General features: G+C 34.2%; 3 protein-coding genes across 4 annotated transcripts; 1 reads left to right on the top strand and 2 right to left on the bottom strand.

Annotated features, from left to right (window-relative positions):
* Positions 1-1,441: 1,441 nt before the first annotated feature.
* LOC18039278 (chlorophyll synthase, chloroplastic) lies at positions 1,442-6,299 on the top strand. Its single transcript, XM_006429366.2, has 15 exons — positions 1,442-1,964; positions 2,130-2,174; positions 2,304-2,392; positions 2,684-2,771; positions 3,179-3,264; positions 3,330-3,416; positions 3,525-3,590; positions 3,677-3,760; positions 3,848-3,909; positions 4,361-4,436; positions 4,517-4,579; positions 4,702-4,783; positions 5,616-5,692; positions 5,790-5,837; positions 5,927-6,299. Exons 1-15 carry the CDS (start codon positions 1,856-1,858, stop codon positions 5,987-5,989), a joined length of 1,125 nt encoding a protein of 374 aa, XP_006429429.1. The 5' UTR covers positions 1,442-1,855; the 3' UTR covers positions 5,990-6,299.
* Positions 6,300-10,630: 4,331 nt separating this feature from the next.
* On the bottom strand, positions 10,631-11,016 carry LOC18039351 (protein SLE2). The gene is made up of 2 exons (XM_006429367.2): positions 10,889-11,016; positions 10,631-10,800 (listed from the first exon to the last, which is right to left on the bottom strand). The coding sequence occupies exons 1-2, from the start codon at positions 11,001-11,003 to the stop codon at positions 10,631-10,633; spliced, it is 285 nt and encodes a 94-aa protein (XP_006429430.1). The 5' UTR covers positions 11,004-11,016.
* Positions 11,017-13,825: 2,809 nt separating this feature from the next.
* On the bottom strand, positions 13,826-14,462 carry LOC18038703 (protein SLE1). 2 transcript variants are annotated; one of them, XM_024182458.1, is made up of 2 exons: positions 14,348-14,462; positions 13,826-14,198 (listed from the first exon to the last, which is right to left on the bottom strand). In XM_024182458.1, exons 1-2 carry the CDS (start codon positions 14,460-14,462, stop codon positions 13,975-13,977), a joined length of 339 nt encoding a protein of 112 aa, XP_024038226.1. In that variant the 3' UTR covers positions 13,826-13,974. The 2 variants fall into 2 exon arrangements, with proteins under 2 accessions (XP_024038226.1, XP_024038227.1); XM_024182459.1 differs by having other exon boundaries at positions 13,826-14,150; positions 14,345-14,462.
* Positions 14,463-23,594: the final 9,132 nt, after the last annotated feature.

Raw genomic sequence — 23,594 nt, forward strand, 5'->3', positions numbered from 1 at the left:
AATCGACGAGAAGCAGAAGCCATGATCGTCGCATGCTGGTCGTCGAACGCAACAGAGTCAGTTGTCGTGCATCATCATCACACACATCACCATTGCACGCTATGCAAATCGTCAGCCTCGCTCCACTGATCGTCACTTGTCGTCTGCAGTACCCCTCGATCGTCGCTGCCACTCTCCGAACTTCACTGCTACTTGTCAATAAAAAAGTTGCTGCCGTCACTGTTGCTTGCCGGTGATTTATAATTTTGTTGTTATGATGATGATGATGATAATAATAATAATATTTCATTAATATAAAATATAATAATGATAATAATTATTTTTGTCATGTATATTATTATTATTATTATTGACAATAATTTTTAATAACAACAATAATTATAATTATTACAGTAAATAATAATAAAAACAACAAAAATTAAATAAGGGCATTTTAGTAACTAAAAATAATCTATTTTGATTCTGAAAGACTGAAATGAAGTAAACACATTAATGGTAATCTAGTTTATTTCAATTAATAAAGTTTAAGTAAACAACTTATTTTAATTCTCATTCATCATTCTCATTCTAATCCATTCTTATTATTGTCTGTTCTGATTTTTATTTAGTAAATGCACCATAAAAGTCTTTTAATTTAATTTAATTTAATTTTTAAAATATTAAAAAGTTGTCAACGTCATACTTCTAAATAATTTTTAAAAATATTAAATATTTTTTATAGATTTTTAAAACCCACTTTACAATCAAATTAAACTTGTACATAGCTTAATAATATCAATGTCATACTTATAAGATACAATATTTATTAATTCTATAAGAAATTTAAAATTTTCTTAATTTTAATTGAGATGCATTATGTATTTCAGTTGATAGCAATAATTTTTTCCCTCAAATATTTTTTCTCTTTTATTTTTCTTGCGGGGTCTAGAATAGAATAAAAATAAATTCTATAATATTCTCTTAAAATCTATAAAAAAATTTAAAATTAACTTGCTGAAAAATAAAAACTGATAAATTCACGACGGATTTAGAGGAGGTCTAGATCTTTATTTTATTTTATTTTATTTTGTGGATTTGATATGGATCAAAATCATAGCCTCATGATGAATTTAAAATAGATACAAATCTTTTTTTTTTTTGTGGTCATGAATCTAAATAGAGAGTATTGTTGACCCAACTTATATGTATTTCATTGCCATCCCTACTAATTTAAATTTTGGAAACCCCATTAATTCAAAAGATTAAAATTAGATTCATAATTCAAAATTTTGAGTTCCAATTGTACTTGCATATAATTTTCCTAAGAGGGAATTTAGGACTCAAAAATGCAGTAATGAGCCACTGTTTCAACTTTCAACTATGGTTTCAAGGCTTTGACTTCAGGACTTAATCACACGGAGCTGCCTACGTTACAGCATCTGTACCTTACGGATGCTGCTTCAGCCAACCCCCCGTCCTTGCATTTGCATTGCTTTTTCTCTGTAAGTCAGGAAACGTGTGCTATTTGCTTTGGGTGTGTATGTTACAGATGCTGTAACATAGCAACCTCCCACAACCACGCAAGCGCATCATCATTAACTGGTCCCAGAACCCGGAACCCATAAACCATTTCATGCCACGTTTCCATACAAAACTCTTAAAACAACATCCACACACACTGGAACATTTCTCCTCTTCTCTCCTCCTATTCTTCCCCACTACGAGCCATTTTAGCTGCCTTGTAATAGAATAGAGATAAACAAACTTATCTCCCTTACTTTCACAGTTCTTTCCACTTGATTTCCATTAGAGTCAACGCTCCACCTTCGCTTCAGTTCCCACTAAAAACGAGAAAGAAAAAAAGTTAAAATTTCAAATGTCGTCTGTTTTGAACACGGTTTTATCCACAAGATTATCCAACGTCAAATCCATCAACCGAGTTCGAACCCGGCCAGTTCTATCACCCGTTTCGGTTTCATTTTCCAGTGAGTTATTTTTTTTTTTGTTTCTTATTTTTTGAATGCTCTGTTTTGTTTGCTGAGTTGATAAACTGAGGCAATTAAAAAATATGCAATTAGTAATTTAAACTTTGCGCTTGCTTACTTTCTTCGTATTATTTTTTATATATTAATTTATTTATTTAATTTCAGGGCGGAGACTGACGGTGAGAGCACAGGAGCCTAATGCAAATGAAGGTCTTGTGAGCTAAACTTTGCTTTGTTAATTGAACTGTTAAGATTGGAATTTCAGTGTTGGAGATTTTTTGAAGAAGAGTGATTTTGTACTGGTTATTGATTGGTACTTTGTTCGTTTGTCTATTTTAGTTAAACCGCAAGCACCCGATAAAGCCCCGGCTGCTAGTGGATCGAGCTTCAATCAGCTTCTTGGCATTAAGGGAGCTGCACAAGAAACTGTGAGTCTGATTACAATCATATGTCTATCAAAAGGCCATTTTTGAAATGCATAATGTAGTTGTTTTAAACAATCAAGCTGTAGTAATTGTTAATCTTAGAAAGCAATTCATAATAATTTATTGATTTTTTAAGAAAAGATTGAGTTTGTTTTGGGCACGACATTCCTGAATTTAAGTATTTCTCCAATTATAAATGATTTATGCAGCACTTGATCATTTTAGTTATATAACAGGTTGGTTGAAAATCTTTTATTTAATGTAGAGGGGGTTTACCTGGATTTGGTTTTACAGAATAAATGGAAGATTCGTCTTCAACTAACAAAGCCTGTTACCTGGCCTCCGTTGATTTGGGGAATAGTTTGTGGTGCTGCTGCTTCTGGTACTCTTCTTTGCATAATATGAGAATGAAATCATCTATTGTCATGAAATTTAAATACCTCTTCCTTCTTGCTAAAGCTGTTTTGATGGACATTTCATATGTCAACTTCTGGCACTTGTGCTGATATATGGATGCTTAGAGCCTTAGAGATTTTTACCTCATATTGACATTTAGTGTACAGTGAAAGCTTCTCCATATTTTGTATCATCTTCTCGATATGTCCTTATGAAGTGACATTTATCCTAGAGTAACAGTTTACACTATGAATAGACAACCTACTGGGTAGTGAACTTAATTAATCTGCTTAACTTATTAGTGATAAACTGTAATTTTATGGAGAATATACTGTATTTTACTTTCCCCTGGTCTTGTTAGTTGCTTTCGAGTTGATTTGATTCACATTGTAGGAAACTTTCACTGGAATTTGGAGGATGTTGCTAAATCAATTGTCTGTATGATCATGTCTGGCCCGTGTCTCACTGGCTACACACAGGTAGTTCTATATTGAATGAGAACTTGACACTATGATAACCTAATTTCTTGCTTTTGACTTCATAGACGATTAATGATTGGTATGATCGAGAGATTGATGCAATTAATGAACCCTATCGTCCAATTCCTTCAGGTGCAATATCTGAGAATGAGGTATGTGATCTGTCATTTTTCTCTCTCTTTCTTTCTATCATTTGGAACATTTAACCTCCAGCAGTCATTTCCTTCTTCCTTTTGGGTTTCCCCACAAAATTCAATCAGGTCATTACCCAGATCTGGGTTTTACTGCTAGCAGGCCTTGGATTAGCTGGTTTATTAGACGTGTGGGTAGGTAATTGACATTGGTAAATACATGTATTTTCCCATTTTATAGACAGGGTAGTTTCTGTTTCATAAACCTTTCTCCTTTACAGGCAGGGCATGACTTCCCAACGATATTTTGGCTTGCTGTGGGTGGATCCTTGCTATCATACATATACTCTGCTCCACCTTTGAAGGTAGTTTTCTTCCTTCCTCTAATTAATTTACTCCAAGTTGAAAGAAATCTACTAAAGCCCTGACCAAGATTGAAAATGTTGTTGCAGCTGAAGCAAAATGGATGGATTGGAAATTTTGCTCTGGGAGCGAGCTATATAAGTTTGCCATGGTGCAATTTCCCTCTTAAATTTTCCTTGATAAATTTTGTTGATAACTTTTGAACCATGTCCAAGGGTCTTCACCAACATGATCTAGCTTACTTGCTCAAATGTTTCTATTCTGACTCACCGTCACGAACAATCCTGTTATCAGTCCTTATTTCTTTCTTCTACTAAAGCAGAATACATTTGATGATTGTCCATTGAGTACACCCAAGTAATCTAATAAATTGGGTGGTAACTGCAATTGCTTCTTTCTGGTGCCAGATACTTCTTAGGGAGAAAAGACTATCAAGTTTGTGTATTGAATCCTCTGTTCTATTTGCTAGTACGTAATGCCATATGCACAGACACCTCCAGGCTGTAGAACCCTCTTTTTTGAATTATGAAGTGGAAGGGGCTCTGTTATGGGATTTCACTTTGTTCATAACCGGTATATTTTCATTTTTTTTTACCATGTAGGTGGGCAGGCCAAGCTTTGTTTGGGACGCTTACGCCTGACATAATAGTTCTCACACTCTTGTACAGCATTGCTGGGGTATGTTTTTCACATTGATGTATATCATTTATATCATGATCTAGTGAATTCTAACTTATTTTACACTAATCATATTTCAGTTAGGTATTGCAATTGTAAATGACTTTAAGAGTGTTGAAGGAGATAGAGCAATGGGACTTCAGGTTTCCTCCATACTCCTTTAGTCTATATATAATATGTCATATAAATGTCTTTCCACATAAATTGTCAAACATATCTGAAGAAGTATATGTTATAACCTTCTGCCTGAATGGTGCCCGAACAGTCACTTCCAGTAGCTTTTGGTCCTGAAACTGCTAAATGGATTTGTGTTGGCGCAATTGACATAACTCAGATATCTGTGGCTGGTAAGTAATTTAAATTACCTTCACTACAGTATTTCATCAGAAATAAATTATTTTTAGATCGAGCTGATTCACACCATTTTGAACAATGCGATTACTGTTGAAATTTGAGTGATTATTTGACATCAGACTAGAGCCTTCTAAGATTGATTTGTTTAATGAACCATTAATTACTTGTTAGCAAGCTTACCAACTCAAATAAGGATAAGCACGAGAGATTCTAGACCTCTTACGAGTGACATTGATCAATTACGCTGTTTCGCTGAAGTCCTCTTCACTGACGATTCAAGAAATGCATACAATGGTCTTAGCTTATTCATGAATCTTCTTCCCCAATCAAAATTTATTATTTGATCTACTTCACTCATCGGCATAATGTGAACTTTTCAGGTCAAATGTCTTTGATGCATAAATTTAGTCCCGATAAACTCTGCTTCTGAGTATGATCTTGTATGGGTGGCGCCTGGGAACTACTAACCTCTTTTGACTGGGTGATAGAGATCAAATTTTACTCAAAATTTAGACAACGATGTTGATATCCAAAGAACAAAATCTTATGGCCTGTTCGGTATTGTAAATGTTATGGCCTGTTTGGTATCTTTCGGTATTGAGGTTAGGCAGGTAGCTTAAAAAAAAAAATTACAGCTATAAAATATTTAATAAAAACGACTTCAAAATTAAGTTAGTTTAATAGTTATATAATGAAAATTTTACAATATATTTTATAAATTATTAATTTTTATTTTATAATAAGATTCAAAAACTACATCATCTCAATACCAAATACAGCCTTTAACAACTCTCGGCTGTTTTTTACTTATGGTTCATCTTGCAGGTTATTTACTAGGGGCTGGTAAACCATATTATGCCCTAGCGCTACTAGCCTTGATAGTGCCACAAATCGTCTTTCAGGTAAAGCACTTTCCTGAAGTCTGTAATTTATCAGCAGCTGTTCTATAAAATGCCTTTCTGCCAAGGCCATCCTGATTCCACTGTTTGTGTACTACAGTTCCAGTACTTTCTCAAAGACCCTATAAAATACGACGTTAAATATCAGGTGCTTTTTTTTTTTAATTCTGTTATCTGCTGAGAGTATTCCACAAATTACGAACTGCTGAAGGTCTGTACTTTTAATTTGTGCTTCAGGCAAGTGCCCAGCCGTTTTTGATACTTGGCTTGCTTGTGACTGCTCTAGCAACAAGCCACTGATATTTCTGAAGCAGTCTCTTTGTATGCAACACATGGAAGCAAAACGAAACAGGGAGATACAGGAAGATTGGGGTAGTTATGCAACAATTTTGATTGCTTTGTAACGGAACAGCTTTTGGGAGAAGTAGCAAGTTTATCACGGTTGGTTGGAATGTATTAGTGTGGCACCTACTCGCAGAAACTTTTTTTTTTTGGGTATAATCAAACCATTTTGGGATTTTCGTGTACGTTTGAAGACCTGATTTCTAACTCCCTTCCAACTTGGTCACCGATTATATGATACAAAGCGTGGCGCAAGATTGATTTTTTATTCGTAGGCATTGGGAGCTGACGAAAGGCAGAAAACAATTTATTGCTTGCAGCTGGATATATCTCAGAAAAATCTATAAGCATCAGAAAGTCCGCATGGACAATTTTGCTAGCCGGCGGAGACATCATTCTTCAAGTCATCTGCCGAAGGGTCTCCTCCACCTGCAGCATTCCTGCCCGTGTCCGCACGCCCTTGAGTTTGCAGTTGCTCCTTCTTACTCTGGAGTTGAACTCCGCCAACGCCCATCTCAAAATCTTTCCTCTCCTCCTGCCCTTTTGCGCCTAAATGCTCTCCCTTTGTGCGCCCTCCGCGGTACACTGCCCGCAATATAACGCAATATATATTATTTAAATGAAAACCATTGAACTGAGGGAACACTCAGCAAGACGCTCAAGGCTGTTGTCACGATTTTCACCAGGGACGGTAGTCACTCCCGGGCTTTCTCCGGAATCTTTTTCATCTCTTTGGCGCCGCGAATCCATGCTCTTGATCCTGTATTTTTTTTCCCTTGCTTTCAGCCCTTAATTTCAGATAAAACTCGAACCAGGTAATTAAACAGACAGACCTTTATTGTCACGACTGCAGGATTTCAATTCTTTATATAAAGAAGAACGGGACCAAAAAAAGGCGGATGGCCACGTAGGGAAAGGAAAGCGCAGTGCTGCTATTCATTCTGTAATGACAGCGCAGCTGCTTGGTGACACGAGTCCGCCAGCCATGCATGCATGCACCGCCTTAATTCCCAGCATCTTTCACCTCTGTCCTGACCGCAGTCTGTCTTATATGGGAAAATGATGTTTGTCCCGGATCAAACCCCGAAACGGTAGCATAGGTCGTCGTTTCGGCTGTTATTTTTTTTTTTTATTCGTTTTGAAACGACACCGTTTCTGCTTTTATTTTCTTTTTCTTTTCTTTGTTCTGATTTCTTCTTTCTCTTGGTTTAACTTAACCCAACCGCAGACCCCTTGCTTCTTCCTCTTCGTTCTCTTCATCATAATATTTCTACTTTCAATTTTTTTTCTTTGTTCTGATTTGCTGTGAACAAAGAGAAGAGAAACAATAATATACCTGAACTGAAAAATGGTGCCTCTGATTTTTTCAGTTTGAAGCATAGTGTAGATTGATGTGTATAAATTATTAAAGAGACTCTGCAACTATATATGTTGCTGTGCAGGAAAGTGTAAAGTTGCGTGTTTGACTTGAGAATGGAGAGGAGGCAAACAAAGGAGCAGCTGGGTTTTGAAGGATTTGCAGTTGGATTAGCAAACAAATGTGGCTGTCGGTCGATGAAGAGAATGAAGAGAAGCGAACGAAGAGGAAGAAGCAAGGGGTCTATAGCTGGGTTAAGTTAAACGAAGAGAAAGAATAGAAGCAGAAACGGTGTCGTTTCAAAATGAAACAAAAAAAAAAAAAAAGAGAGTCGAAAACGACGCTTTATGCTGCCATTTCGGGGTTTGACCCGAGGCAAATATCAACGCTGATGTTATATGTCCAATTGTCATTTTTGGCCTTCTCTAACCTTTTCTATGTTTTTCCTTTTAAGGTTAGGATTATTTATTTATTGCAAGATAGAAACAAAAGTTATAAAAGTATTTTGTGGAAGGTGGGTGTCCTTGAATATTATTTTTTGGGTTAAAGTCCTGTTTTAATGTTTTATCTATTAGGTTTATTTAATTTAATGGTATTTGATTCACTTAAATGTTATGTTAATATAATTTTAATAAGAAAAATTATATGATGCCGTCATAAATATAAGTTTTATCAATTACATAAAACTAACAAATGAAAGGTAAAATAAGTAAATTAATATATGATTATTAATTAATAAAACAATTAACATTTTCTATAGAATTTTAGAGAAAAAATAAGTTTATTTGTTTTACTTTAATTAAAAAATAATAATCAGTCATCAATTGAAAATAAAACAGAGAACAATTAGTGGAATAATTTTCATTGAATTGGTTAAACCAAAAATTTTATATTAATCATTCCTAGACATTTATAATCTTTTGTTTTCGATTTTCTATCATATTATTTGTTTATTACAAAAGTTAATTAAATGAAATTATTTATCTTGATATGGATTAAGACAAAACAAACTAAAAAGAAATTTTTATAATATTAAGACAGGAGCTAACTTTAAAGTATCGATGCCTTAGGTGATTTTTTTTTTTTTGAGATCTCATTTCATTCAACAACCTCAAAACTCAAAGAAACATGCTCAAAAATTCATATTCCATTTTTAATTATATCATGAATTTTAGCAATAATGAAGAAGATTCTAAAAAGTTTCAATCACAATTCCTAAAAAAAAAAATACTTAAGAATATATAAAAATACTTCCATCAAAATCATTACAAAATAAATAAATAAAAATAATTCTAATTTCAAGTTGAATATTTTGAATTGTATCACTTAGAAAGTTAAGACGATGAGTTGATCATCAAATGATCACTGTGAACTTTGTATTTTAAGAACTTTGAAATGTCTCAATAAATGTAATAATTTTCCTTGTAGAGAAAAGAGTAAGCAATTTTTTCATTTGATGATTTATGAGATTATAAATTTTTAATATAAATTAAAAAGAAAACTAAAAATCAAGGATTCTAACATTAAATAAATAAGTTTTTGTAGGAAACTGAAAATGTAAATATTTTTATTTTTTCCTTAGACTAACAATAAATGAGATAGACAATATTATAATTATATTTTCTTAAAATTAAGGTTATCAAATATAGATTTTTTGTAAAAAAAATCTTAATTGTTGGATGATTATTAATTAAATAGTTGTGAAAAAATAGGCTTTCATACAATGGATGACTTAAAAAAAAATTAACTATACAATTATTAAGAAATACTAAAAAATGCAACCTTCCTAAAACGCAAAGGCTTAGACAACTGCCAAGTCAACCTATACTTAAAAGCCGCCCTTACTGGACATATTTATTATACATCAATAAATTAAACTAATTAAATATAATATTAAGTCTTATGCATACTTCATATAGTTTCAAAATTTACTAAGTGCATGTTTGGTATGGCTTATTTAAGAGGCATAAGTGCTTATTTAATCGCATAAGCACTTTTTAAAATTTTTTATAGTGTTTTAATTAAATATAATATTAAGTCTTATGCATACTTCATATAGTTTCAAAATTTACTAAGTGCATGTTTGGTATGTCTTATTTAAGAGGCATAAGTGCTTATTTAATCGCATAAGCACTTTTTAAAATTTTTTATAGTGTTTGATTATTTTTTTTTAGTAGAGTTTTTTTAGCTTAAATAAGTTAATTTACCTCTATTAGCAAAAGCCCAAAATTTGAGCTTTTGGGAGTAGAGGTAGAAAGCTTTTCCAAAAAATATATAATATAAAAAATATCACACAGTTTAATGGTTCAAAAGTGTTTTTTTTATTGACAACCAAACACCTAATGACTTTTTGTCCAAAAGCTCTATTGGTATAAGCTCTACTGCTATAAGCTCTACTTTTATAAGTTCTATTTAATAAGCTGTACCAAACGGAGCCTAAATGTTTTCTACTTTTATAAGTAGAGAACATTTGAGATTACTGTTAAAGAGATTTAAAAGAATGTAAAATCATATTATCTTACAACAGTTTTAGAAAATATTAAAAACATAATTTTTAAAATTTTAATTTTAAGAATCATACGCATTACATAAATCTAAAATTAACATTATTCAATTTAAAAATAAAATCAGTAGTCAGTAATATTATAATGAGTTTTTATTTTACAAAAATAACATTGTAATTAATATTCTTTTTCTGCTGATTTTTTATTCGGTTCAGCAAAGACATTTGTTTATTGGAATGGATTCAAACATTCATCGTAAAAGTGCAATTCAACCTTACTGCAAACCCTTGCATTTACATATACTCGCATTTAGACTTTCTTAGTTCCGTCATCTTCTATTACTCAACTTTGGCTATTCGTTTACTACGTCCTTGCCAATGGACCGCGAGTGGACTATTAATTCAGACAGAATCAATTGCATAATAGCTCATTGGTAAAAGCTTCAAAGTCGAACCATCAGGAAATTGAGTAATTAATCGTTCATTTCTTTACATATATCTGAATAGTAATCTTTTTTAATCTGTTAATATTCGGTTGATCATTTTCGTTCGTGTGGAAACAAATAAGATTGCCTGAGACAAGTAAATTTTAAGAAAGTGTCAAAACAACTACATTAATAAAACGTTCAAATGCAACGTACATAAAAAAAAACCCCACCAAAAAAAAAAAAAAAAAACCACGAAGAGGAAATAGAAAACATGGTAGCTAGCGAGATCATTGAACTCGGGACATGCTAACTTATGATGACCTACGAGTTTTGTACTTCGACTCGTCAAAGGAGATCCCTTCTTCAGCTGCACGCTCTTCTCCAGACTTGTCAACGGTGCTTAGTCCTCCTTTGCGTCCCATCTCTTGGTAACCTTCAGTCCCTATCTGCTCCTTCCTAGTCTGCCCTCCACGGCTACGCCCTAATTAAACAAGAGCAATTAATTTTATTAACCACAGAAACAGTAAAATAAAATCCTTGATCAGAAATTAGCTATATATGCACGTTACCCTCGGCCAGGTGTTCCTGGGCTTCAAGACTCTTGCCACGAGTTCCGCCGGGGACAACAGTTTCTCCTTGCCTTGCCCTTTGGTCAAGTTCTGCTCTTTCCTGTTCCGAGGCCATTGGTTACCTTGATTCTTTCTTGTTGACTCTACTACTACTACTCCTCCTCCTCCCTAAGTTTCAAGAAAATTTCATTCGATTTCACTAGCTAATTAATCAACGATATGCAGCTGATGGTGATATCACAAACCCTCGGTTCGAGTTCTTTATATAGTAGAAGCATGCATGCATGCATGGTTTTGGAAGTAACGAGGGAGACGTACGTGTCGCGATGTGGTAAACGTGGCAATATGCAGGAGCAGTGTAGCCATTTTGTACTGACACGTGGATGCCCTCGTCGGTCTAACCGGTCTTCAGAACACAAGCAGAATGACACATGTGGAAAAGATTTTTTCTCGGCCCCCAATGAGATAATCTAAAATTCTACTCCATGTAAATGAGAATAGAGGAGGGGGAATGTTAAGGAAGCACATAACACACACAAGGGAGCTACACACTCAGCACGTGTGTATCAATGACCAGTCAGCAGATAGTTAAGTGAATGAGCCAGCTCAGCAAGTTCGTTAAGCATGCATCACGATCTGTTTCTTTAGTAGTTAAAACCAGCTTTTATTCAGTTTAGTATAAATACCATGAAAGATTATCATTGTAAATGTAAGATGATGAGAACGCAAAAGTTTCTAGAATATTCATGTTTCATTTTCTTAGATCCCAAACAGAATTTACAGTAACAATTTAGCTTTTAAACAGGGAAAGTGGACAAAACACTGACAAGAAAAGAAAAATTATATAAATCACGTCTGCTATAATCATGTAATTTTTAACAAAATCAAAATGAGATAATAATTTATTTTCTAATTACTGTGAAATAGTTTTTTATTTTCCATACAGTTTCGGATTAAATTCATGGGTTCCTGATTCCTTTGGCTCGATGTTGGTGATCATATTATCCGTAAAAAACTAAGCAGCGGTTTCAGAAAAATGTTTGGAATCTGAAGTGAAGGTTCTTGCCGGCGACTTTCATCATATTGTTAAAATGAAAAGTCTAGTAATGAGCAGAATTCTTCCTGTCATGAACTGTATAAAGCGGATATCAGGGCATCATTCTGTCTCAATTTCAATTCTTGTACTTATTCCTTATATAGGTCTTCTAGCATAAATCATCAAATTATTTTATATTTTAAAGAATTAATATACGATTGATGTCTAATATTTAGAAACAATTTTAATTGACTCGTGTTATGTGATTAATACGATCTTAATGAATTTACTTTTACTCCATTCCTTATGGTAGTATTTTTAAAGAGGTATAACCTTAACTCGACTTGCGTATATATATTTTAACGGCTCCTAATGAGATGGAACATATAAAGAATCCACACTCGTTCTAAGTCCCTGAGTAATTTTGGTTCCTTAAAAATTACTTAATTTTTGTCACAGTAATTGGGTTCAGTATAGACTAAAGCTCTGATCTCTGTCAACACAGTTTTGTTCTCTTACAAGAAGTTGAAGCTAGATTTGAAACAAACAACACTTGTAGAAATTAGCAGCAACACAAGGTAAACAAAATCTATCGTCCATATTTATTAATACATATTGTGCTTGGATTTAAGGTGAAAAGATCATGGATTTTTTATGTTGTAAATAATATATGGCATGAACTGCATAATCGATTGGACCAACAGTCAACCGGCCGGATGGATATATATACCTCTTCTTGTTAAGTTCGATTGGTCAGCCGGGTCTCCAATTGTATAACAAATGCGTTAGTAAGTATATTGAAAATGATTGCCGTACTCAATTGCAACAATACTCGATATATTTTTATCTTTGTTCTAAATATTGCAGTGATGCGAGCCCTGATAATATTGTCTACACCTTTCTTTATTAATGATTAATCATGCACCAACCGTTATTAATATTGTTTAGGAGATTCTTTATTATATTTTAAATTTATTTTAAGCTCAATGCCCGCGGATCTCTAAGCTGTACTTTATTGCCAACCAATCACTAACATATACCGCACTCGTACATACAAAACATATTAAGGCGCTGTTCGTACGTATTAAACATATTAAGACGCTGTTTGATATTGAGGAGGTTAAGGGCCTTTTAAACTACGACAAATATACCAATGGACCTTTAGTCCAATGGGAGAAGCCTTGCACTTACAATGTTGAGTGCAAGGGTTCGAGCCTTCATAAGAGTATTATAAAAGTTAGTTTCAGTTCTTCCTCAATTATTAACTAATTGAATAGAGACAGTCTCTCCCTTACGAAATGTGAGTGGACAACTAATTGAGTGGAGACAGTTTCTCCCTTACAAAATGTGAGTGGAGTAAGCACCATTCGAATATTAAAGAGGATTTAAAGTATTTGGGTGGAGTAAACATTCTTCGAATATTAAAGAGGATTTAAAGTATTTGGGCAAGTGCTTCAGTGGGTTAATGTATGGCGGTGATCCCAGTTATTTAGTACGATTATAAATATTGTAATTGTAATGTCTGATGTAATATCAGTAACAATCTCTCTATAACAGAATTAATCAAATATTAAATAGAATTTAAAGTATTTGGACAAGTGATTCAGTGGGTTAATGTATGGTGGTGATTCCAGTTATTTAGTACAATTGTAAATATTGTAATTATAATGTCTGATGTAATATCAATAACAATCTCTCTATAACAGAATTAAAAAAAAAAAAAAAACTACGACCAATACAATTTTCATATTTGTATATTTCGCCACATGGTCAAGGAGGTATAGGTAATATATAATTACCGGATCAGCATTCAACCACATAAAAAACATAACAGACAATTTAACATCAAACTAACAGACACTTCACATGCAGAACTGTCCAGCTAAGAATTAGTGGACAAACCCTAGACGGTTGGCTATTTTTATTTTATTTTATTTTATTTCTTCCGCATTGAGACGTACACTACTACCACTACATGTTACTACTGCATGTCTAAACAGAACATGGATTGATCCTGAGCTTGTTACTGCATGCATGCTGGATGCATAAATTAGCTGCTAGTTTTGTACTTGGACTCGTCGATTTCGACCCCTTCCTCGGCGGCTCGTTCTCCTCCAGACTTGTCAATGGTGCTGAGACCTCCTTTGCGACCCATCTCTTGATACCCTTCACTCCCCATCTGCTCCCTCCTCGTCTGCCCTCCTCGGTGTCCCATCTCCTGGTACCCTTCTGTTCCCAGCTGCTCCCTCCTCGTCTGCCCTCCGCGGCTCCTCCCTTCATATTAATCATCACAACCACCACATTAACTGATTAATTAATTCATCATCACACAATAACTAATTCGGCAGACCAACAGCGAAGAAATTAAAGCATATCAAGCATGCATGGATGTATCAATTGTAAGGTTAATTAATATTAACTACCCTCGGCGAGGTGCTCTTGGGCTTCGAGGCTCTTGCCACCAGTTCCGCCAGGAACGACGGTCTCTCCTTGCCTTGGTCTGGTGTCAAGCTCTTGTCTTCCCTGCTGCGATGCCATTTGAGGATCTTTTTATGGTAATTTAATTTCAGCTCTTTGCAAGCTTATATAGTTGTTTCTTTCACAAGTACTTGGAGATCAGAGTGACGGTGACTGTGGGAGGGGAAATGACACGTAAGGTCATAGACGCGGCGATGGAGGAGCTCTGAAGCCATGCAGCAATGACACGCACTTGCTTAGTCAGTAAAATTTGGATCTTTGAATCTAGTGAAATGACACGTGTATCTTTGCTACAGTAAAAAGATATCAACGTCGGATAATTTCCGCCTTTCACCCAGTTATTATATATTTCATTAGTTATTTTCGTTTCATTTTAATCTGTAAATTTTAGAACCATTTTGAATCCATATGGTATTTAGACATAAAGATGATACACCAATATGACTGTAGCACATTGTGTATTTTATTCCCATATTTATCCATAAGTGGTTAGTTAATAATTAAGTCATAGAATAATTAAATTAATAAAATAAATATAAAATATAATTATGAGAGAGTATTATTACCATAATTTGAATATCAATAGTGGATTCCATAACCTTATCACTTTTTAAATGAATAATTGCAATGAATTTTATTTAATAATTGATTAATAAATTTTTAAATTCCATATGGTTCAACCCCAGATACAATGGATTGCATTATCACTAATCACTCTTATTTGCGAGTAATTAACATTTTTGAGTCGGTGGTGCAATCATGGTTGTTATTGACTGCTACAGCAAGTAGGCAACCTTCGTTGACGCACCAGCCGATTATAAAGCTAATGAAGTTGTCGTCTCTTCATGAAGTTATGGGGAGATCCAAAGAATATAGTGAGTAATTGAGGCCCTCGATTCATGTGCACGTGACACTTGGCACGTGGAACGAAAAACTTGACTTCTGCACATTCATACAGAGCCATCTTTCTTCTTTTGGAAAAGGACAGGTGCACTGAACGGAGCCTTAGACAACGGATGTAGCAAGCATCTAGCAAATCCATGAGCTATTTTTGTAGCTCCTCAAGTTCAAGTGAGGCCATAAAATTTTTGAACACCCTTCCTTTTTAAAAAAATATAGTTTTTTATAAAAACTTCTAAAAAGCTTCATTTTGACTCAAAACTCTATCAAATTAGTCCCTGAACCGAATTGAAACTTGGATATTTGGATTATAACTTTTTTTTTTTACTTTTGGATTTTGTGACTAAATGAACATGAACTTTGGACTTTTAAAACTACAATTAAAACTTGAAATTTAAATTGATTGCCTAATTAGTCGGTAATTTTTAAAAGTTGTTTAAAAAAGAGTTGCACCTCTTGAGGCAACTATATTTTTATTTTATTTTTCCTATAATTTCATTTTTCTTTAGTTCCATTTATTTTTTTTTATTTAATTTTTCTGCATTCATTTTATACTTTATTATTGCGTCCTTAATTTTATATGGCTAGTTCTATAATACTGTCTAAATTTGTTTATATTTTGTTAATGTTTTATTATATTTTGTTTAATTAATTTATTTACATGGATGGTTTAACCACCTATTAAGTTATTTTAATGTAATTAATTAATTTTCAGTTTATTTTTTTGTACATTTATATTTGTTTCAGGAATTAAATAGAGCGACCGTGATCTCCTCTAAGTGAAAGTGAGCAAATGGTTGAGCAGGTCACCTCGGCCAGGTGCTATGAGGTGGAGCAGATCACCTCAACCAGGTGTTATGAGGTGGAGCATATCACCTCGACCAGGTGCTATGAGGTGGAGCATATCACCTCGACCAGGTGCTATGAGGTGGAGCAGATCACCTCGACCAGGTGCTATGAGGTGGAGCAGATCACCTCGACCAGGTGCTATGAGCTCGAGCAGATTAGCTCGACCAGGTGCTATGAGCTCGACCAGATCACCTCGACCATGTGCTATGAGCTTGACCAGATCACCTCAACCAGGTGGTCTAAACTTGAGCAGATCACCTCGGCCAAGTGATGACCAGGAATAAAGACTCAGTTAAAATAAACCACCACAAAGCTCCTCCGAAAAATCAGGGCACGACATTGATCAATTAATGGTTATTGTCACGATCTAAGGTCGTGGGTATGAGGTATTTTATAAAGACCCCGAGAAAACCACGCGACAGGGGGGCTCTTTTTTCCTCTTGATCTAACTGAAAAATTCGGGCTGGATACTCTACTTTACTTTTCTGTAAATTATTGAAAAAGCTTTTGGTTTTAAGGCAATGTTTATTAAGCCATATGAGAAATGGCATATTTGGTTTTTCCTGTAAATCCCATAACTGACTTGAGCGTCGGAGGATTTACGCCGGAAAAACTTCCGGCACCTCTGACCATTCTCTGTAATTTCAGGTACTTATTGATCATCAGCTTGAAGATTATATGCTCATGAACGTTCTGCTCATAGTCAGAGAATATTCTTGGAGATCAACCAACAGCTTCCCAGAGAATACTCTTGGAGATCAACCAGCAGCTTCCCACCAAACAAATTTAATGCTGATGCAGGGATCCGAAATTGAGTCACTAACCAACTGGTTCGGATTTCGGCATCAACAATATTACTTATTTAATTTTTATATTTTTATATTATTGTAAATTTCTGTAATTTTTATTTAGTGTTCCATGCATTACTCATATGTTTGTACACCATTTTCTTAACTTAATTTGACACACATCATTAGTCTTCTATAAAATGTTGGTCTCGTAAGATAGTGCCAAATTAATTAGGAGATCATCTTCACTACCACATGGTTGACATCGAAGTTGATAACTTTTTAGGGCAGGGAGAAAACAAAGCTCTACAAAATCTTCATGACCAACCTAGATCACTTAAAGATTTCATATATCCTACTAGAACAATAGCATCATCATGTATAGTTTTTTTCTTCTGATGCATCTCGTTTTAATTTCAAACTGGGTATCATTTAACTCCTACATATTTTTCATGGTTTTGAGTTCGAATATCTCCACCTGCATTAAAGAGAATTTGAGAAAGTCTATAAAACGTGCATCGATCAAAATCGTAGCATTAATATAATTAGAGTTAAGTTTTTTTCTTTCTCACTAAAAGAAAAAGCTAAAAGTTGGCTATAAAACCTTATGTTAGGATCCATCATAACTTAGGATGTTCATAGGGTTCCCACTGGCTCAACTTTCTTCAAATCTACTGGGAAAGATTTTCGACATACGGTCATGTGCTTCAACTCTCATTCTACTGACATTCTTGTCCAATCTAATGAGGATTTTAGTTGTAACAGAAACTTGATGGCTGATGATTATTTCTCGTCTAAGCCTGAGAGTACTGAAGGGCTTGATCGTACCCTAATTTTAGTATTGCTGGCCTGCGTGCCTCTGATTCAAAGAAGAGCTTCGCATTCACCAGTTGTAAGTATTGTAAGCGACGCTCTGGCTGTTAGCCCACCTTCTCATAGTTTCGTTTGTTCAACTTCACCTTAGTTTGTTCTATTTAGGTTATTCTTTATTCTTTTATAGCTTGTGCTAACTCTTTTGTTAGTCATGTTTATTTTTTCGTTGGAAGGTTTTGGTCTGTTTCCTCCTCCAATTGTATTTTCTTTTCTTTTATTTAATCTACAAAAAAGAGGTCCTGACTGACTCTTGCCTAACCCTATCCTTAGAGTGGTTTTCAATTTAAAAAAAAAAGTTTATGTAATTTTCTTTATAACTAATCATTTTTTAGTATAATTAATGGTAGTTATTGTTGAGTACATAAAGGCACCAGGTCAGCCATACTACAGTGGGACGAGCAGAACACGGGGGTAAACATTATCCGAGCAAAGATGGATGCAACCAGGGAAACATACCGACCAGAAGTGTATGCCGAGCCGATACTCATCCCCAGGAAAGCGGGAACACGATCCCACAGAACCGCGGCCGTTACGCTTCTCCCAGAGCACAGAATCGCGGCCGTTACGCTTTTCCCAGAACCGTTGAAGGACACGTAAGCTCCCACGTTTGCCACGATGCAACGGTTAGAGTCCCATGAGGGCTGCCATTACCCGAAAAAGGTGGGAGGAAGGGAAAACGGAAACGGGGGGACAGCGGCTATAAAAGAAAAGGAACTCGACGGAAAATTGGGGAGAAAAAGGGGGGAGAGGAAAAACGCTGCCAAATTGCATCCAGATCATTTTCTTACAAATTTCAGATAAACTTCTTGAACCCAAATTGATTTGTTTTCCCGTAAACACCTTGAGCTAACTTAGGCATCAGAGGGTTTACGCCGGCAAAACCACCGGCGTCTCTGATCCATTTTTTTTGTGAGCGCAGGCTTATTTAGAGAAAGGAGGGCGATTCCAATCTGTGCGAACGAGTAACAGTAGATAACACAAGCGTTGGTGAAAGAATCTGGTCGGCTAAAAGGCGAGCAGATTTCAGCATCAACAGTTATTTTAAAAATTATATCATTACCTAAAGCTCATTTAAATAAAGCAGTCGATCGTCATTAAAGGCTTGACCTAGTGATGGCTGGTTGAGGGCGAGTTTGAATTTAGAATGAGAAATTTACCTATTTTGAAATACTAACTAGGCAACCCAAGAGGGGGGGTGAATTGAGATTTTAAAATTATCCTAGGCAAACCACACAACAATTTAATCTAATGCCTTAATAAATTCGAAAACAATAAATTCAATAAAAGCACAATAATAAATGAGTAAGGGAAGAGAAAGCAAACTCAAGGATTTTTACGTGGTTCGGCAATCCCCGCCTACGTCCACGCCTCCAAGCACACCGGGCTTGAGGATTTCACTAAGCTAGCCTCCCAAGGCTTCAAACGCTTACAATTGACTTCTAAGGTGTCAATGGACCTTTACAACAAGAGATTATCCCCAATCTCTTAACCCAAGTGTATCCCAACACTTACAATCTTTTAACTTGATTTTACAAAAAAGATTACAAATGAATCTCTCTCACACAATGTATTTGATCACAAGTGAAAGCTCAATATGTGAATGAATAAGATGAATACAAAGATTTAAAGCTCAATGAAAGTTGTATTCTCTATATTTTGCTCAATGATGATCGTTGGAATTCTTCTTGTTTGAATTGGATTGAACTTATTTATAGTTGGAGCTGAAAAACTAGCCGTTACAAACTGTCTGCCAGAAAACGGTTTGCCGTTAACCATTAACGGTTAACCGTTTAGGTTAGTCAAAAGTTACCGTTGGGCCAATTTTTAAATAAACGGTTAGCCGTTTAGGCTTACCCTTTCGCCGTTAATTTCTAGAGACCTGCAAAACAAATTTGGTTTAACCGTTCTTACTAAACGGTTCAAGGTTAGCAATCTGGAAATAATCGGTTAACCGTTTTCAGTAAACGGTTCACCGTTAGTTTCCAGAATCATCATTTTAACAATACTTTATAGAACATGCTACAGTGAAATTATTTTCCAAATTTATAGTTAATCCCCAAAACTTTATAAAACTGTATTACGGCCCAAAATGTTATGAAACGTTGCACATAGGTCCAATTTCAGAATTTCTAAGAAATGCTTTGTTAATCCCAAAACTTTTTGAAATTATGGTATAGCCCAAAATGCTATGACACTTTTCAAATAAGTCATTCTCCAAAATTTCAAGCAATACTTGTTTATTTCAAAGTTTTCAAAATTCTTTCAATTAAACCATAAGCTTTGAAAAACAACCAATTTCATAAAATCATTTTTCCATTAAATATAAAACCTTTATAATGTAAAAATAATGATTTATTTAAAAAGAATATTAACAATCAATTTCATAAAATCATTTTTCCATTAAATATAAAACATTTATAATGTGAAAATAATGATTTATTTAAAAAGAATATTAAATAATTTGAGCTTAAAAGATTAATCATTCTTAATCTTGTTTGTTATCATCAAAATCAATATTATGGAAACATATATGTTAACACATTTGACCACCTTCCAACTTTCAATATAAAAAAAAGACCACACTCTAATTTTGTTTACAATAGCAACCATTTACAAGGTTCTTCGACCAAAATATCCCTAAATTCTCAAAACTTCTTAAAACTATATAAACAAAATATTTCGCCCTCCCAAAAACATCTCCCATCGCTCCAACTACGCATGTGGGAGTTCCTTCGCTTTCGGCGTTTCTTGAATTCTGGCAATTTCCTTCACTTCCGGCAGCGATTTGCTTTACTTTCGGCGGCCATTTATGTGAGTTATAGTCTGATTCCATCAAGTTCCTTCATTTTAAGTTTCAACAGCTTATGTACTTTCTTGATTTTTTTTATTAATTTAGAATAAAATTTGTTTAAATTGCTTGGTTAATTGATCATTGATTATAGTTAATCATTAGGATATGTACTGGATATGAAAATATTAGAGTTTTCTTGAGATTAAGATATCTAATAAATGGCACACCAAGTGTTTGTTTAAATGCCTCTAAGAAATTATTGATCTAAACTTAAAGTTATTTTGAAGTTAAAGAGAAGGTTGGTGTGTCGGCCAATCAAGAGCGTGGGTGGTTGCCTAAAATTTGGCCATGTCAACGCGGGCAACATGCTTGCGTTGCCCAGCCAAGTATATATTGTCGCCTAGATTTGATTGGCTAACACATGTTGTCGCCTGTGTTCTGGGTGCGACAACATGTTGTCGCCCAAGTTTTTCGAATGTTTTAAGTTTTGTTTTTTTAAACATTTATGCTAATGTTGTTATAATTTATTGTTTAGATATGTCCGACAAGCAAATGCATCCTTGATCACTGAAGATACCAATCGAGGATCACTTCCCGAGTTGCGTTACGAATTTAACGAGATTTAATTTTATGACTACACATATACAAACTAAGTTAACTGAAACAAAATTCCGTACAACTTTGCAATAAATTGTTCAAATGTTGCATTTTTTAAAAACAAAATGCAGAAACTTTTTCATTCTTGTACTCCATACGACCTAGGGATGGCAATGGGGCATCTATGGGTTGTATCTACTCTGCTTCAAATCCAATTTCATAATAAAAATCAAGATCCGTATCTGCTCCAGATCCGTCATGAATCTATATTTTTCGCTCCATATCCAAATCCAAAAAAGAAATAAACATCTATATCTGCTCCAAATCCAAAAAAAAAAAAAAATTCAAATCTGCTATAGATATGTCATGAATTCTAAAACTCAACAATTAAAAAGTAATATTTTTTAGAATGAAAATTGGAGGCTAAAATGTATGGATAACAAATAAATTATATAATTTTCTAAAAAATATAATAAATATTGTAACTTATACTTTTACACCAAAACAACAAATAAGATAATAAAATATCCTTTAAAAGTAATTGCAGGAGTAAGATCAATATAATATTCTATTATCTCCTTCATCATTCTAATATCCACAACACACCCACCCTCATTCCTATAACATTAGACAATGACATATAAATTAAATGTGATTTATATTCAGTCCTTTATTATTTTTATGATGACCATATTTGACTAAATATATGAATAACTATATTCCTTAAAAATTATTTGGCCAATATAATAAAATAAATTGATAGGTTGTATTACTTGGCTTGCAATTTGAATATTACATGTACATGCTTTGGGGCTGGCTGACCTTTAAATTTATAAAATTAACATTTGAGTTTTAAGAGTTTAAATGCATGGTAAATACCACTAATATGCTATGAATAAAATTTATTATCATTATAATTCCACAATTGTTAAAAAACTTTTAAAATAAAATTAAATTAAAAGATGGGTGGATATGGATATGGATGTAGATATTAAGATAAATCCAGACTTACTCCATATCCGTCTTAGATCCACACATCAATATCCAAATCTGATACAAATTCATTTTAAACCAACCCAAATCTGATCCGATTGGATTTGGATCACGTGAATCTTGGGTCAAATCCAATCCATTGCCATCCCTAATACAACCATTGTTCAAAGTCTCCCACTCTCCATCAAGATACATCTTAAGCACTACTGACTCCATTAACCTAGTTCAAAATAATAATGATTTTTATTAATAACACTTCAAACAATAATATTACTATATTAATTAAATAACCAATTGTCAACAAATTCAGGTGACCTGGGTCACATGACTATTGCCTAAGCAACAAGTGTCTGTCGCCTAGGTGAAGAATACCAGAATCTAAGCGACATGCAAGCAACAAATACTAGAATCCAGAAGACAAGTACCCATCGCCCCGGCGAAAGGTACCTGTCACCCAGATGATAGGTCATTCTAAGCTTGGGCAACATGTACTTGTCGCTTAGATTTTTGGTTTCGTCTTCAATATCACTCAAGACCCATTTTCATCGGATTTTGCTAAAATTTTTCTAATTTATAAATTTATGACCTCACATTAACCATTTAATATACCTACATTGTAAAAAAAATGAGCAACGGATCTTTTGTATGAAACCCAACCAAATAATTAAAAATAAAAATCGAAGAAATACTAACCTTAATTTCTTATTATTCTTTAGTTTGTTACTTGATTTTGTCTTCAATACTTGGATAAATATATTAATTTGATGAATGTAAGGTAGGTGAAAAGGGGATTGATTGATAGTTAGATAAATAACTTTATTATGAATGTGAGAGATGTGAAATAGGGAGTGTTTTGGTGGTGTGTGGAGAGCTTCTACTTAGAAGGTGAGGGTTTGTTTGTTTAGTTTTAGAGGTATCTTAGTCTAAGAATTTTGTAAATAGTTGCTATTATAAAAAAAATTAGGTTGTGGTACGGATGAAATTTATATTGCAATTACCGTACATTGCGTAACTAATTGAAAATAAATAAACCAATAAATAGCCATCCTTGTTAGACAAAATGAAGATTGCTGGTATTGGCTTGCAGATCCTAAAGGGCAATTTACAGTTAGAAGTTGCTATAATATGCTGAATTCTGAACCTAATGTGCCAAGCAGCAAGGTGTGGAAACGCTTATGGGGGCTGGAGGTTCCAGGTATGGTTAAACATTTCTTTTGGTGTGCATTGATGAATGTTTTACCTACTGCGGATAACTTGCGGCCTCGAAAGGTTGAGGTTTCCCCTATTTGCCCCATCTGTAATGCTGCGAATGAGTCTGCGCTACATTGTTTAGTGGAGTGTTTATTTGCTCACTCTTGCTAGTTGTTGTCTTTTATTGGCACTTTTGGGAGCTGTTCTTCT

Source organism: Citrus clementina, unplaced genomic scaffold (assembly GCF_000493195.1).
Source record: "Citrus clementina cultivar Clemenules unplaced genomic scaffold, Citrus_clementina_v1.0 scaffold_6, whole genome shotgun sequence".
Classification (NCBI taxonomy): domain Eukaryota; kingdom Viridiplantae; phylum Streptophyta; class Magnoliopsida; order Sapindales; family Rutaceae; genus Citrus; species Citrus x clementina.

Coding starts and splice junctions, on each gene's coding strand:
- LOC18038703 (XM_024182458.1), bottom strand. CDS start 14,462: ATGGCATCGCAGCAGGGAAGACAAGAGCTTGACACCAGACCAAGGCAA. Junction 14,199..14,347: donor CCAAGAGCACCTCGCCGAGG/GTAGTTAATATT, acceptor ATTAATATGAAG/GGAGGAGCCGCGGAGGGCAG.
- LOC18039351 (XM_006429367.2), bottom strand. CDS start 11,003: ATGGCCTCGGAACAGGAAAGAGCAGAACTTGACCAAAGGGCAAGGCAA. Junction 10,801..10,888: donor CCAGGAACACCTGGCCGAGG/GTAACGTGCATA, acceptor TTGTTTAATTAG/GGCGTAGCCGTGGAGGGCAG.
- LOC18039278 (XM_006429366.2), top strand. CDS start 1,856: ATGTCGTCTGTTTTGAACACGGTTTTATCCACAAGATTATCCAACGTC. Junction 3,761..3,847: donor ACTCTGCTCCACCTTTGAAG/GTAGTTTTCTTC, acceptor ATGTTGTTGCAG/CTGAAGCAAAATGGATGGAT. Junction 5,693..5,789: donor TGCCACAAATCGTCTTTCAG/GTAAAGCACTTT, acceptor TGTGTACTACAG/TTCCAGTACTTTCTCAAAGA.